Source organism: Rhinolophus ferrumequinum, chromosome 11, assembly GCF_004115265.2.
Source record: "Rhinolophus ferrumequinum isolate MPI-CBG mRhiFer1 chromosome 11, mRhiFer1_v1.p, whole genome shotgun sequence".
Classification (NCBI taxonomy): Eukaryota; Metazoa; Chordata; class Mammalia; order Chiroptera; family Rhinolophidae; genus Rhinolophus; species Rhinolophus ferrumequinum.
Genome location: NC_046294.1, coordinates 40914356 through 40929847, shown reverse-complemented (window position 1 = coordinate 40929847; position 15492 = coordinate 40914356). Strand labels below are relative to the sequence as shown.

The following is a 15492-nucleotide window of genomic DNA, read 5'->3' as shown; positions in this document are numbered from 1 at the left end:
TAGCACAATTATAGAGGTCTACACATCATGGATTTTTCTAGTCAAAACGGCAAATATTAAATTTGTAAATGCCAAGGTTCTACTTTATTACTTCCATTTTCTAGTCGAGAAAACAAAAAACAAAACGAAACAACAACAACGAAAACGAGGTTCAGCGAGGTCTTATATGGAAAAAGTGTCAGAGCTTGGATATCAAAACAGGTCAGTCTGGCTCCAAAGTCAATCACACTGACTACAGATCTTCTTGTTAATCTTATTAGAACACAGTCACGGTGAAAATTTCTATTCACATTAATAAAATACATTTAACATCATTATTCATAGTTATAGGGGTGAATATTATCACTAGCTCTTTAAATTATACACTATGACTCTGACTACATAGCTTTTTAAGAAGAAGTTAAAATATTGAAATGTTTCACAAAGGATCTTTAAATATAAAAGAAAGGAAAGAAATACCTTTATTACCATGAATATTTTAAATGCATTTTTTTTTATTTTGGAGAAGTTTTAGATTTACAGAAAAGTTGCAAAGATAGAACAGAATCCACATGTTCTCCTCCCTGGTTTCCCCATAGTTACCATCTTACATTACCACTGCACAGTTGTCCAAACTAAGTAGCTGGCATTGAGATATTATTGGTAACCAAACTACAGATTTTTATTTGGGTTTCACCAGTTTTTCCTTTTCTTTTCTTTTCTTTTCTTTTTTTTTTTTTGGCTTCAGGATCCAACTCAGGATACCACTTTGCATTCAGTTGTCATGTCTCTTCCATCTCCTGTGGTTTGTGGCAATTTCTCTGTCTTTCATTGTTTTTCATGAGCTTGACTGTCTTGAGGAATAGGAGACAAGAATCCTGTAAAATGGCCTCCAATATGGTTTTGTGTGATTTTTTTTCATGTTTGACTAGAGTTATATTATGAGCATTTTAAAGTGAAGGGAAAAAGAAAATCCAAAAAAATGTATAAGGTAAAGCAAAAAGCCTTCGACCTATAATAGTCCTGACATTTTTTTTTAATGTAAATCTCATCTTAAAAAGGTCATTACTTCAACAATTTATTAAGTACCTATTACATAACAGACACTCTTCTAGATACAGAGGATACACATTAAGGACAACCAGTTTAGATAGAGCGGTCATGAAAGTCTTTGTTTAAAAGGTAACATTTGAGAGGCCCAAATTATAAGAAGGAACTACCTAGATAAGAACAACGATTTGGGGCATAACATTCAAGGAAAGGGAATAACTAGCGCAAAGGCTTTGTAGCACAAGTGAACTTGATAGATTTAAAAAGCTTCAATAAAGACAGAGTGGCTTCGTCATCCGTGTAAGAGAAAGAATGGCAGATGAGATGAGCAAGTCAGACCAGGGCTATATTACACTGGGTTTTATAGGCCATGGCAAGAAGTATGGATTTTCTGTTGAGTGGGATGGGAACTCTTTGAAAGGTTTTAACCAAGAGAAAGACATAATCTGATATATTTTTAAAAGATCGCTCTAGATGCTGTGTGGAGTAGGAATTACTGGAGGATAAGAATAGAAGCTAGGAGCCTAGTTAGCAGACAATTGCAATAGTCCAAGCAAGAAATCAGACGATGATTGGAGTGGGATGGGTAGCAGTGGCTATTGCATTTGGATTGGGATATATTTCAGAGGAGGAAGCAACAGCATTTAGTAACAAATTGGATACGAGATAAAATTCTCAACTGTTTGGCTTGATAAACTCAACTGACAAAATCATGGTGCACTCTGTTGAGTGGGGAGAACTGACAGAGCATACGTCACAGGAGAAAAGTAGGGGAGGCTTGGAAATCAAATGTTCTGCTCAGGTCAAGTTAAATTCAAGATTTTAGAGTCATCAAAAGATAGATAGATGTATGAGTTTGGAGCCTACGGGAGAGGTCAGAACTGGAGACACAAAATCCATATGTAAAATAAACACATATACATGTAATATCTGTAACTTAATTTACTAGGAAGAGTAGCCATACATCTCTATTTATTCATTTATTTATTAATCAATTCATGAATTCACATACTGATTCCAGAATTATTTATTGTATACTTACCAACCTATTAGGCTATAGTACAGTCATGCCAATGGTCTCTAAAGAGAAGAGTGTGTAACCAGAGAAGGTAGATCAGGGGAAGAAAATATTAGAACTTTTAAAATATTTATTTTTATCTAAAAACAAAAACATTTACACTGGCATCTCACTATTAATGAGTGAAAAGTGTGAGTGGAAAATAATTAAGGGATTTCTTCATTTTCTTTCCTTTTACTATATTGTGATGTATTCCAGTTTATGTGTGCTGGGCTAAGTAGATTTGCCAATTACATTATTATTGCATTCAATTAACCCCCACTAAAATGAAAGTAGCTGAAAAAGATTTCTGGGAAAAAAACACGACTTGGAAATAATGGAAGCATAAACAAAAAAGACGATAATAGAGATGACAAGTCTACTTTTACCTTGAAATTTACAGAATTAATCTTAAGTAGTGGGGATGATATTATGAAATCAGACATTTGAAAACATTTCCATTACGTGATTCTGATGCAAAAATAATGAATGTATGTTACCCAAGGCTGGGACTACGGTGAGGCAAGTGAGGCATTCATCTCGGGTGCACTCAGTAATCAAGATAAATATCTTAATGCAATATTTTAAGAAGCCAAAATTAATACAAAAATCTATGATGAACAAAATAACAAAATTTTAAGTAAAGACAAGGTCAATACCTTAAAAAATTTATACATGTACACCAAAACTTGAAGACAAAATTTTCCAACCTATTTAACAATCTTTCCGGCAACAATTCCAGAGAGTTTTGAACTCATTTGTTAAAAATGCAACATTTTCTGGCTGACTTCAGGGGAAGTAGAAAGTTACTAGTTGAATTTCAACAAAAACTTTTCATGACTGGTGGATGGAAGTGATAAAAATGGAAACGTGCATTAGTAAGAGTAGCCAAAGATGTACTTCCATTAAAGATCTACCTATCTTTGTGCCTTATCTTTTTCAGCTTATGAAAGCCATTAAAACGAAGTACAGAAATAACCTGAGGTTATTTGAATCACTTTAATGACTGTTTCACAAGGTATTAAAGATTTTTAAAAACATTGAAACCCAGTCAATCATATTGCTCTCACTGAATATTTTTGTTGAGAGCAACAAGGATTTTTTATACCATTAATATAAAAAAACTCTTAGTTACTTTAAATGTTTATTTTGTCTTTATCTTATCCTTCTTACATTTAGAAACGGCTTTATAGCATACACAACAGGACGTGTATATAACTTTCATAAGTATATATATAGACTTTTTTTGGTAATAGAGTGCAATTTAAAAGTTTGGAGAGCACAGGTACAGGTAGTTAATGCCGTGGTGTCAGAAACGTGGCAGGATTATATCAGCATGTTGTAAAATCACTGTACCTATGGACTTCCTCATGAAGCACACCCCACTGAGTCTTCATAAAGAAAGTTTTGAGGAACGAGTAGGATTTGGAAAAATATTGCAAAATTTGGTTAGTATAAAACAGAGCACAATGCTTACTGCTAGAGGAGAGTAAAGTACCTACAAACATTTTTAAAGAGGATCGTAGGTTCACACTGCAGACCTACTACTGTTCAGAGTTGGAGAAGAAAGTTCCTTTAAAGGGGGCAGGGAAATGCAGCTGTAATGGAGGGGGTGTGTGTGTTTGTGTGTGTGTTGGGGGGAAGATGTAACGCCATTCCTCTGAGGATAGGGTTGTTGCCTCGCCTAGCAGGAGATGGGTCCCGAAGTCCCTCCAGCCGGGGGCGTCGGGCGGGTTGGGAAAGTGGGGGAAGGAGTGGGGCCGAAAACGCAGCTCTGTCTGGCTGGGGCGTGTCAGCGGTGGAGGCCGGGAGGTAGCCCGTGGTGCTTTCTCCTCCAGGAGGAGGCCAGGGGTATGTGAAGAGGGGCTGAAGTTCGGGCGCTTTCCTAAAGGGAGGGGAGAGCAGTATTTGTGGTAAGGTCGGAGAAGGGGTTTTAAGCTCGAGTCTTTCCTTGGTGGGCAGCCAGTCCCAACAGCCCGAGAACGCTTGGAGGACGCTGAGGCCTGGTCCTTTCCCTGCCGGCAGAGGGAGTCCCGCGATGGATGGTCCAAAACCTGTCTAACGAAAAGAGCGTTTGCATGGCCACTCAACCAATTTTGTACCTCCTGGGGCCGAGTAAGAGCTGAGATAATTAAACGCGAGCGACAGCTGCCTCGGCACCTCGGACACCAGGCGCCGGGCTCCGAGCCCGACGGCCCGAATTCTCGCGAGAGCGGCCGCCGCCATTTTTCCATTGATTGCAGCGGACTGGGGGAGGGGCCGACAACTCAGGCGACGGCGGCGGCGGCGGAGTCTTGGGTTGGTGTCTGCGCGCTGGTGTCTAAGGCCCAGGCTGAGGCCTCCGCGGTTGCCGGAGCACAGGCAGTGGAGAGGATGACTGCTGCTGCCGTTCTCTCCTGAGAGAGAGCCGCCGCCACCTCCCCCTCCCCCGCAGGGCGGAGAGGAGCGGCCCGAGTCTGAGCGATGGTGCCCGGCGAGGAGAACCAACTGGTCCCGAAAGAGGTGAGGGGCGAGTGGAGGAGCCTAGGCCCGAGGCCTGCGGACGCTCGCAGGCCGGGGCGAGGGGCCGACTGCGGGCCCCGCTCCTGTACGGGCCCGGCTGTGGGGCGAGGAGGAGGTGTGGGGTGGGGGCGGCGAGCAGTTGGGAGACCCAAGTGGATCTCGGGGGCCGGGGGAGCGGAGACCTCGCCTTTCGGGTTTGTGGGGCCGGACAAATAAAGGAGCGAACTGGAGGGAATCGGGTCCTGTTTGGGAGGCTACGGTGGCCTTGTTAAGTACTTATTTACCATGTCGAGCCGAGATTGGTAATTTCAAAGGAAAAATTCTGGAGCAGTTGCTGATGGGCACGACAGGGTGACGGTGCTGCTTCTGGTTTTGACTGTGGCCGTGGATAACTTTCAGGGCTTGTGAAATCTACACCCAACTTGAGATCTGGGGAGGGCAGAGTTAACTGTTACGACTTTTTTGAACTCCTGTTACTTGGTAGTACTGTTGGCCTGCCCAAATGGGGCCTGCCAGAGATCGCTGAGAAGTAATAAATGTGACTTTCACGGGAAGGTAAGAGAGAGCTTAACATTACCTTATGGAGGGCTGAACTACTTTTTGTAGTTGGGTTGTGGATGCCAGTTTGGGTGACTTCTTAAATTCTTAAAAGCAAGTGATACGAGAAGCCTCGACTTCTTGGCTTCTCTTGAGTAGTGCAAGGCTAATGGTAGAATCCAGCACTGGCCAGTGAATTTCAATATATTAATAGTATCTCTGTTGGCTTTATAAATATCTTCAGCGTATACAAACGTGTATTTTTAACTGGTTGGTCTTCAGATTAATGCTTTGGACTTTTATTTCTCATATACCTTACCTAGAGGCAGGTGTCTGTTGAAATTAGCTATGTAGTAGGATCTTGATATTTATGAGTGATGTTCATTAGAAACTTTTTTTTTGCCTTTTTTAGTTGCTTTGTAACAATTTGTTGCTACTTAAAACGAGCTCTGATACTGCAAAAGACATTGGAATTATGTATCTCTGATACAAGTATTTTTCCAACATCAGATGATAGTTGTTTTGTAAGCACAATTTTTTAAAAATTCAGTTATGTGTCAGTATTCATCAGCCATCACCTGTGCAAAGCAGATAAACAGATGAATTAATCAGAAGTCTTGCCTTGGGAGCTTTCAAAGCTACTAAGAACTAGAACACTCGTGTTCATTGAGTCCAAATTAGGGGCTACTGTACTTTACTACATAATTAACTCTTATGCAAGGATGGAAGTGATAGGTAATATAAGAAAGACATAAATATGCATTTTCTTTTAGTGCTACATATTGCTGGTTTTATTCTTATGAAAAGCAAAGTTAGTTCTTAATTTTTTGACCATTAGAAAATATAGGTGGAATTCTGCTTTAAGAAAACCCAGCGTTAGATTTATTTCCCTAATAATTTGATGTGTAGAAAACATGAGAACTGATACTGTAATGCTGCTTTTACCTTTTGGATTTTAGAGATTCAGTACTTCTCCTTTAAGACTGAACTCCCTACCTGAGGCTTCATGTTCATCCCAACTTTTTTTCTTTCTACTTTTTCTGCGTTGTACGCTTTTATTTTCTATTCCCTAGAGTCGTCTGCATGCTTTGATTTTCTATTCCCTAGACTTGTCTTCAGTCTGTTTCCCTGGCTCATCTCATGATTTCTGGAAGCGTGCACATAGTACTCTCAAATCTTACAACTGTTTTTTGAAGTCCTTGCCTTTTTTTAGCTAGCTACTTCTTTTCATTTTTGATAGCCATATTCCTTGAATTTCTTGCTTGCTTCTCTTCCTTGAATTTTCTTTTGCATTTGATACTTCAAAAAAAATTCCTTGATTTTAGTAATAGTGTACTTTTCTGGTCTTTTTTCCTACCTGTTCGTCCTATCTGCCCACTCATTTAGTCAATGCCTTTCTCTTTTTTCAGTGTCGTCAGTTACCACTTTTGTCTGGTGTTTGTCATTCCCTATCTGGTCTATGTAAGTAGGAGTAGAATCATACAGTGCTAAAGCTGAGAGAGAGCGTAGTGATCATTTGGTAACTTATACCCCTTTATTTTACAGATAAGGAAATTGGGGCCAGAAGATTGAGTATAACTTGTTCAGGGTCACATAATGAGTAAATGACAGAGCTAGGACTAGAACTGACACATCCCCTTCATTATACTCTATTTTACAGGTCCCTCCATGTATCCTAGAGGCTCTGTAAGAATAGTTTGTAACTCTTTAAGTACATTTACTATATGAAAACAAGTTACAAAACTAAAAAAAAAAAAAAAAAAAAAAAAAAAAATTCTCTTCTAATGGCTTACTATCAACAATTTGAAAGGTTTTGCTTTTTGTTGTTTTGAGGACCTTTGTATAGGGAACCTCTGACCCCTACTAGATCTTAGTTAGGTATGTGCATTCATGCATGTTGAATGAGTAATACATTATTCTGGTCCCTGAAGCTCAAGGACAAATGTACCTTAGAGGGCTGCTGAAGAAAGCAGCTTAGTGTAGTACAGGGGTTGGCAAACTATACCGATGGGCCAAATCTAGCCCGCAGTCTGTTTTTGCATGGCCCATGAGTTAAGAATGATTTTTACATTTTCACATGGTTGGAAACAATCAAAAGAATAATAATGTTCTGTGATGCATAGAAATACATGAAATTCAAATTTCAGTATTCATAAATAAAGTTGTATTGGAAAGTAGCCATGCTTATTTATTTACTATTGTCTGTGGGTACAGCAGAGTTGAGTAGTTGATACAGGTACCGTATGCAGGATAAATTTTAAACTACTTAGCTTGGTATTCAAGGCCTAGCTAGTACAGTTTGATTCTGGCCACAACCCGCCCTTTCACTTTAGCTCTTCTCCCACGAAACAAGTTTTTAATGCAGCCAAACAGGTTTCTCTCTCTCACTTGTTTTTCATTTCTGTTTCTGCTATCCTCTCTTTCCTACTTCTCTCCAGCTGTTCAGAACCTTCATACACATTTTTTCCCGTAAGTGCCTCATATCTTACTTGTTCTAAAAAAACCTTTTGTGACCATTTTAACCTTAAGGATTTCTTCTTAGAAGACCTTTATATATGAATAGAATTCATTTGGCAATTAATAAATAGTGCTTTGTGACATCTATTATATTATGGTCTCAAACTATAATATACATTTTATATATTATGTTACGAATTTCTTTGCCTCAGAGATATTTGTATGTTTCTTTCACCTGATTTGTACATATTATAGGTCTAGGACAGTGTCCTTCCTGGAGCAGATATTCATAATATTCGTTGATGTGGGTTGTATGGAAACTTAGAATTCTAACCCATTATCCCCTGCTTGGATGTTTTCCACAGCATCCTTGGCAAGCTTTTTTCCAACCTTTGCTTAAATACCTTCATGACTAATCTCTTTCAATATCTTTCAATATCTTTGTTGTTTTATGACTCTGGCTAAAAGAGATCTGTTAACTTTTTGAGTTGAGAGAAGTCTAGATCTCTGTAGCTGCCATCTTTTGATAGTTGCTTCTGGACAACAAAGAAATCTTAAATCATTTTCTGTAGGATAGCCTTTTCTCCCTGATACAGATGGGGGAGGGGAGTAGGAGGGCCAACCCTTTCTGTTCTACAGTCTGAGCATCTCAGTTCTCTAGCTGTTCTCGCTTGCTCTCTTTTGGACATATGTCAGTGTTTTTAGTATTCCTCCTAAATTGATGTACCCAGAGAAGAGCAGAGAGAGTGTGGTCTGTTCATTGTGGTTAACAACAAAGCTTTTCACTTCATGTTTTCACTCCACTATATGTCTTTGAATTGTTGTATATTGATACTGGCTTGGAGATCCCTTGCTTTTAATATTGTCACATTTTTTATTTATTGCTTTGTTGTTTTTATGACTCTGTTTCCTTATAAGGATTTGTAACAATATTTATTGAGTATTCACTGTGCATAATACTACTGTACTCTGCCATATAGGGAAAATTAAGAAGAAATAGAAAAAAGTTCATTCTTCTCTCAAGTATCTTATAGTGTAATTAAGGATAGGGTACATAATTTACTAATGCTTTTAAAATAATACTTTCACTGCAACATTTAAAGTGATGTCGATGTCCAAGGAGTCTATAAAAGTAGAGAAGATGGAAGAATCAAAGAAAAAAAATGCAGTTCCATATTTCAGTGGTTTTTTTCTGCCTCTCTTTTCCATGCAGTAAACAGTACTTCCAGCTGGAACTAATTATAGTAATCACCAATACTTATTAAGCATTTATGACATGTTGTGTGTGCTTAGTGTGTATTAACTCATTTGAGCTTCACAACGACCTCACAACTATATAAGGGCCGTTGATGTTGAGAGCCCCCAAAACATTAAAACAATTTGTTTTTCATCTCTATTGTCCGACTTTTTATAAATTCCTTTGATACCTGTTATGGAGCATGTCAAACAAATATTCTTTTAATTTTATTTCTCCTAATTAAATTTCTCGAGAAAATGTGCTGCAGTGATCATTCTTGTTTTGGGTGGTTCTTTTAAAATTAGCCTTTTTCTTAAATTTGGGGTGTTTATTCTCCTTTACCAGTAAAAGGCAAGTATGTCAAATAATACTTATTAGTGGTGTACGTAAGTTGGAGTGTTTAATAAAAAGAATTAGTATTTCCAATGTTAGTATTTCCAATATTCCAATAAAGTAAAGAAGCTAAATGTAGAGTTGTATATGATTCCAGTTTTGTCAAGGAAAAAAATAACAATTTAGAGTTATGTGTTGAAGATTTAGAAGAAATACTCTAAAATATTAACAATTGTTTCTGGATATCTGGATTATTAGACTCTATTTAGATTTTCTTCTTTATGTATTTCGACAATGAGCAGGTACATTACTAAAACAGAAATTTAGGTGATCTGATTATAGTTTCTGAGGTAGCTATTTATATAGAGTTGTATGGTTTTTAAGCTTATATGGTTTTATTTTTCCCCTGTCTTCATGCTCTGTATACTATTTGCCAGAGTAATCTGATCCACCTATATGGCTTTAACCTTTGATTGTAATTTATACATTTACATTCCAGCCCTGACCTCTCTTCTTCTAGATTCAGATTTCTACCAGCAAGCTGCGTATCTCTACTTGGTTGTATAATATTATACGACCCACAAATTAAATATGGGTAATATCCCCCTCATCTGTGTTTTCTCCCTCTTCTCATGTCTTCCTTCCAACATAATTCTCTGTATTCTCTTGTTCAGTTAGTGCATCACTCTTTATTTGCTTGTTAAAATATCATTTGGACTCCTTATTTTTACTTTTTCTCATATATACTGTAGTTGGTTTATCACTTGGAAAATATCCCTATTCTCTTACTTTCTATCCATGGCTCTGCCTCTATTTTCTCAGTCAAATGTAGCTCTTCTAATGGTCTTTTTGCTTCTAAGTTCTTTTCTTTCCTAGCCTTCCTCCCAGCCAGAATTACTTTCTGAAACAGATGAGATTAGGATTTACCTGTTTTAAAGTTTATAATTATTAGCCATCATTGCAAATTAAATAATAGGTGCTATTTATCAACACTATGTGCCAGACACTATGCTAAACCATTTATATACAGTATCTCATTTAATTTCTGTAACAGCCCTTTAAGACAGCTATTATGTTTCATTATCTATTTTGTAGGTAAAGTAACACTTAGAGAAGTTAAGTAACTTGCTCAAAGTTGTATAGCTGTTTGATTCTAAGTTTGTGTGGCCTTAACCAGTAGGAAAGTCCTTCATAGTCTAGCCTCAGTTGATTTCTTAAAATTTAATTCTTATCAGTTATACATGCACATATTTAAGAGTTGACTGGCTGTGCAGGACTGCTTAGAAAAACTATAGTCCTCTGCAATTCTTTCTCCTTTTTATTTCAGGCTCTCCAGAGGCAACCACTTTCAACTCATTCTTTTGAGGTTTATCTCCGTATCTCAAAATAGCATGCTTATAGTTTTCCTTCTTAATTTTTCAGTTTAAGGGATTATCTACTGACTTACCACAGCGGAGGATACGGTTTACCACTATCTCCAACCACATGCAGACACACTTCTCATTCCTGCCCCGTCCTCCCAAGATTGTCTTACTGCAAGTTGTTTGGATACATTAATATTGAGTTAAATCAATGTGACTATACATTATTCATAGTTGAGCCATAGTTTACTGTGATTATTTTCCTTTCTTGTACAACAGTTTTCCCTGAGTTATTTTTTACAATTTGTTTTTGCTTAGTTTTCTTTGTACTTATTAATTTAGCCAGTGATTCTCAACTGGGGGCAACCTAGAGGACACTTGGCAACATTAGGTAGGTAGAGGGAGGGCAGGGAGTGTGTTACTGATAATCTAGTGAGTAGAAGCCAGCTGTGCTGCCAAGTATCATCCCACACGGCACAGGACAGCCTCCCACAGCAAAGAATTATGTGCCCCAAAATGTCAATAGTGCCACTGTTGAGAAATCCTGATTTAACCCAGTCTCTCAAGAGTATAAATCTCCTCTTATGTGCAAACCTATCATTTTTGTTTGAATTTCCTTAAATTGCAGCTGTTGTCTTAGGTTTGCCTTTACTCTCTATCATCTTAGTAGTTCCCCTCAGGTCTCTGTTGTGTTAGAGCTGGTTCTGTATCTGATGTCCTCAGATTTCTCGTTTTGGTGGACCACTTTCAAAAGCTTTCTGGATGGGATATAATTTTTTCGAGACCTCACAGGTCTGAAAATGTTGTGTGTACCCCCTTGCTTTATACGATAGTTTGGCTAGGCAGAGAACTCTCCCTCAAACAATTTTCTCTTAGAATTTTGAAAACACTGTCTTCTTTTTTTTCAGTGTTGCTTTAGAGACAGATATCAAATGCCTAGAAAATTCTTCACCACTATTTTGAAACATTTTTTTTCTCTCTGGAAGCTTGAACAATCTTTTTCTCTATAGAGTTCTGAAATTCCTGTATTATGTGCCTTGGTATAGGTCTGTTTTTATCCATTGCTGCTGGGTTCAGGGTAGTCTTTTCTAATCTGGAGTTTATCTCAGTTCTGAGAAATTTCCTTAAATATATTTTTTTAATTTCCTCCCCTTCATTTTCTCTGTTCTCTCTCTTGAATTCCTATTAAGTGTTGGGCCACTGAGAGGTTTCTCTAATATTCTTGTCTGTTTTCATCCATTTTCATTTTTCTTTTCTTTTTCTTTTTTGCTTTCTGGGAGATTTTTCTCAACTTTATCTTCTAATTCTTCTACTAAGGTTTTATTTCTGCTATCATGTTTATAATTTTCAAGTATCTTTTTTTTTCTGGAAAAAAGTTTTTAATAATACCCTGTTTTTGTTTTATGGATGCAATATCTTTTATCTCTCTTAGGAAATTATTGGTACTTTTCTTCTCTGCATATTCTCTTTCCTCCAAATTTCCTTTTGCTCTTTGTTTGCTTTGGGTGTTTTCTTTCATATTAGGTGCTTTCCTTAGATGTCTGGGGATCCTTTTAAGTGAAGTCAACACTTATTTAAAAGAGGTACCATAAAAAGCTGAATGGAGGTCTGCCAGTAGGTGGTTATGGTTTTCCCTATAGGTTGACATGTCTGTATAATTTCCTTGCAGACTCCCAGTGACACCTTTTCTCTTTAGCTGGATTGATTTCCCAGAAAAGATTTTTGATCTTTTGCCTCTAGAGAATAAGCTTGGGAGCTGAGTAGGAAAAAGGGAGATGGGTTTCATTATTAACTATGCAAATACACTTTCATTTAATTCCCCACTTTTCCGAATGGCACCCCTCAAGTCCAAGAGGTATCCTGTTTTATACTCTCCAGAGATTGTTTATTGCCAGGGAGAGTCAAAGAGTAGAAGAGGGGATCTTGGGTTTCTAACTGCTTCTCAAGCAGACTTCAATCTTATTTTAGTTTTAATTCTACCCTTACTCCCAGAGTATCTGAAATTGCCCTTTTTCTTTTTAACTTTTTAATAGAGTTGCAAAAAGAATACAGAGTTCTTACATACCTTTCATCAAGCTGCTTGTTTAACATCTTATGTACCCATAGAACACTTATCAAAAGAAATTAACCTTAACACTATTAACCTATTAACTACACTACAGAATTTATTCAGATTTTACTAGTTTTTCCATTAATTTTTTTTTGTTGTTCCAAGATCCAAATTCAGGATCCCATATTACATTTAGTTGTTATGTCTCCTTAGTTTCTTTATGTATGTGACAGTTTCTTAATTTCCTTCTCTTTCATGACCTTGACAGTTTTGAATACCGTGTTTTCCCGAAAATAAGACCTAGCCGGAAAATCAGCTCTAATGCGTCTTTTGGAGCAAAAATTAATATAAGACCCGGTCTTCTGTAAGACCGGGTCTTTTATTTTATTACATATTATATTATATTACATTACATTATATTATATTATATAAAACCTGGTCTTATAGTAAAATAAGAACGGGTCTTATATTAATTTTTGCTCCAAAAAACACATTAGAGCTGATTGTCCAGCTAGGTCTTATTTTCGGGGAAACAGTAGTACTGGTCAGTTATTGTGTACAATGGCCCTGAATTTGGGCTTGTCTGGTATTTTCCATGATTAGACTGAGGTTATGAGTTAAAGAGAAGGATATTACAGACATGACGTGTCCTCAGTCCATCATAAGGACGGGGTGGGGAGACATGCCGACACTATTACAGGAGTGGTTAACTTGGATCACGTGGTTCAGGTGGTGTCTGCCAGGTTTCTCCACTGGGAAGTTACTCTTTTTCTTTTTAATAATTGCTAAATATTTTGAGGCCATCCTGTTTCTGCTTAAATTTCTGCCCGCCTGTTTTAGCTTCCTTCCATGGGTCTTGCCTTATTATTGTTGCGTTCTAGTAGTGCTTTTCTATTTCCATCATTATGTCTACATTGATTAATAGGAATTCTTCTGTGAAGAAATTTGTCCCTTTTCCCCTATTTACTTATTTATTTATTTATTATTTATGTCATTATAGACTTACTGATGGCTTTGTGCTCATCTTTTCTTTTTGAGCACTCCTTTCTTTGTGGTACCCCATAATACTTCAGTCCATCTTATGTTTTCCCTGCCCTAACCCTAAAATCAACCATTTTAAGCAGGAGTTTGAGGTCTTTTGGTATAAATGTAAACATGATGTAAAACAGGTGTCTTTGGCTTTCCTCTAGGCTAATGTAGGATTCAGCCTTCTCAGGTGTAATAGTCATTACCACTTGTTCTGCTGTCCAGCTTCTGGCTTCTTATGGTTTTGTGCTCTTTGAATATTTCTTTACTCTTATTTGAGAATTATTTGGGGGGAACTTCAGAGCTAAATGCTTGTTTTCAAATTATCCTCTTTAACCAGAAATTCCTAACTTAATGTTTTTGTATTCTGCGTCAAGCCAATTTTGTCTTAGCCACATTTGACTACATTAATTGCTGTTCCCAGATGTGCTATATGCTTTCATGTGTCACTTCTACGCCCTAGCACTGAGTGAATAATAAAAAGTATTTTTTAATCATCTGGTTTTTAGGGAGTTTTCAATGGGTGAACTTTGATTTTACATGAAAACTACTTATTTAAGCACTTTTCTTATGTACTTAGGATTCTTGCCTCTGTTTTCTTTTTCTTTTCTTTTTGATTAGTCACATAAACTTTTTATATCTACAGTAGTGCCACATACTATAAATTTTTGCTGAAATGTAGGGGAGAGGGCTAGCACATTTCCAGAGTACTAGTATACAATCGTAGCCCAAATTGGAAAGAAAAGATTATATTGAAAATAGGGGGATGTGAAAAACATAGCATTAAACATAGATTTAAATACCTATTGTAAATTAAAGTTCCAGAAGACATCTAATTAAAAAAAAAATTTATTGGGGTGACAATGGTTAGTAAAATTACATAGGTGAGAAGACATCTATTTTTAAAATTGATTCATTAGTATTAAGGATCTTCTTCAGTGCAGGCAACATTTTAGGTGTCATGCAGAGGCTTTTTCTTTTTTTTAAGTGAGATTTATTACACAGATTTTAAAGTGTTCTGCCTAGGTATTGCTGGCTTAAAATCCAATTTTATAGAGGCATTCTCCATTGTAAAAAAGTCTTTGACAAAATGATTGTGTTTGGAAGTGATGGCAAACAATTGGCAAAAATGATGTGGTCTTTACATCAAGATTCTTGAAGACCACACATATTTTTTTTGAGCCTGGTTTTCTATTGTTGCAGTGTAAGTAAACAGATGCCTCCTCTTTGCCCTGCTGCATACTTCCATTTACTTTGTAGGTGTGGGAGTAATGATAATTGCCCAAGTCTTTTGTTTAATGGAATTAAACTGAACCATATATATGTAAAGTAGCCATGGATATGAACATTTTATTTACATAAAACTGTTGGTAGGCCCCACTGTTGAGAAATTATGGTTTTTATGAAAATTACTGAAATGTATGTCTTGAATTTTGATGATTTTTTAAAAAGCCTGTTTAACCAGCAAAATCCAGCCTCTCTTCTACAAGAAACCTTTCCTGATTCTCCTCTTTCAACGTGATTGCCTTTACCTAACCCTGATATCCCATAGCACTATAGCTCTTGGCATTTGAAAAATTATACCCCTTTATTATAAATTACTTGTCCTTTGTGTTAATGCCTTTATTAGATAAAAAGCTTTTCAAAGTCAGGACAGCCAGAGTGCCTGGGTTCAAATACCAGCTTTGTGACCTTGGGCAAGTTACTTCTCAGTACCTTAGTTAAATGAGATACTGGTAACTACCTCCTAGGATTGTTGGAAACATTAAATGAGTTAATACATGTAAAGATCTTCCACATAATAAGCATTCTATAAATGTTAGTTATTACTGTGACTACCTTCATTACTACTACTGCCTTTGTGGGAGTTCAGAACGAATCACCCCAAAATGTGCCTCTGGTA

The 15492-nt window shown here is 37.0% G+C and overlaps 1 protein-coding gene across 2 annotated transcripts in view; it reads left to right on the top strand.

The window, feature by feature from the left end:
* Positions 1–4342: 4342 nt before the first annotated feature.
* Positions 4343–15492, top strand: part of USP47 (ubiquitin specific peptidase 47) — a 97365-nt gene continuing 86215 nt past the window's right edge. Inside the window, exon 1 of one of the 2 annotated variants that reach the window (XM_033121824.1) lies at positions 4343–4588. In XM_033121824.1, the coding sequence (XP_032977715.1) occupies positions 4550–4588 (39 nt within the window). In that variant the 5' untranslated portion in view covers positions 4343–4549. The remainder of the gene's footprint in view (positions 4589–15492) is intronic. The other variant, XM_033121823.1, reaches the window with a different exon arrangement.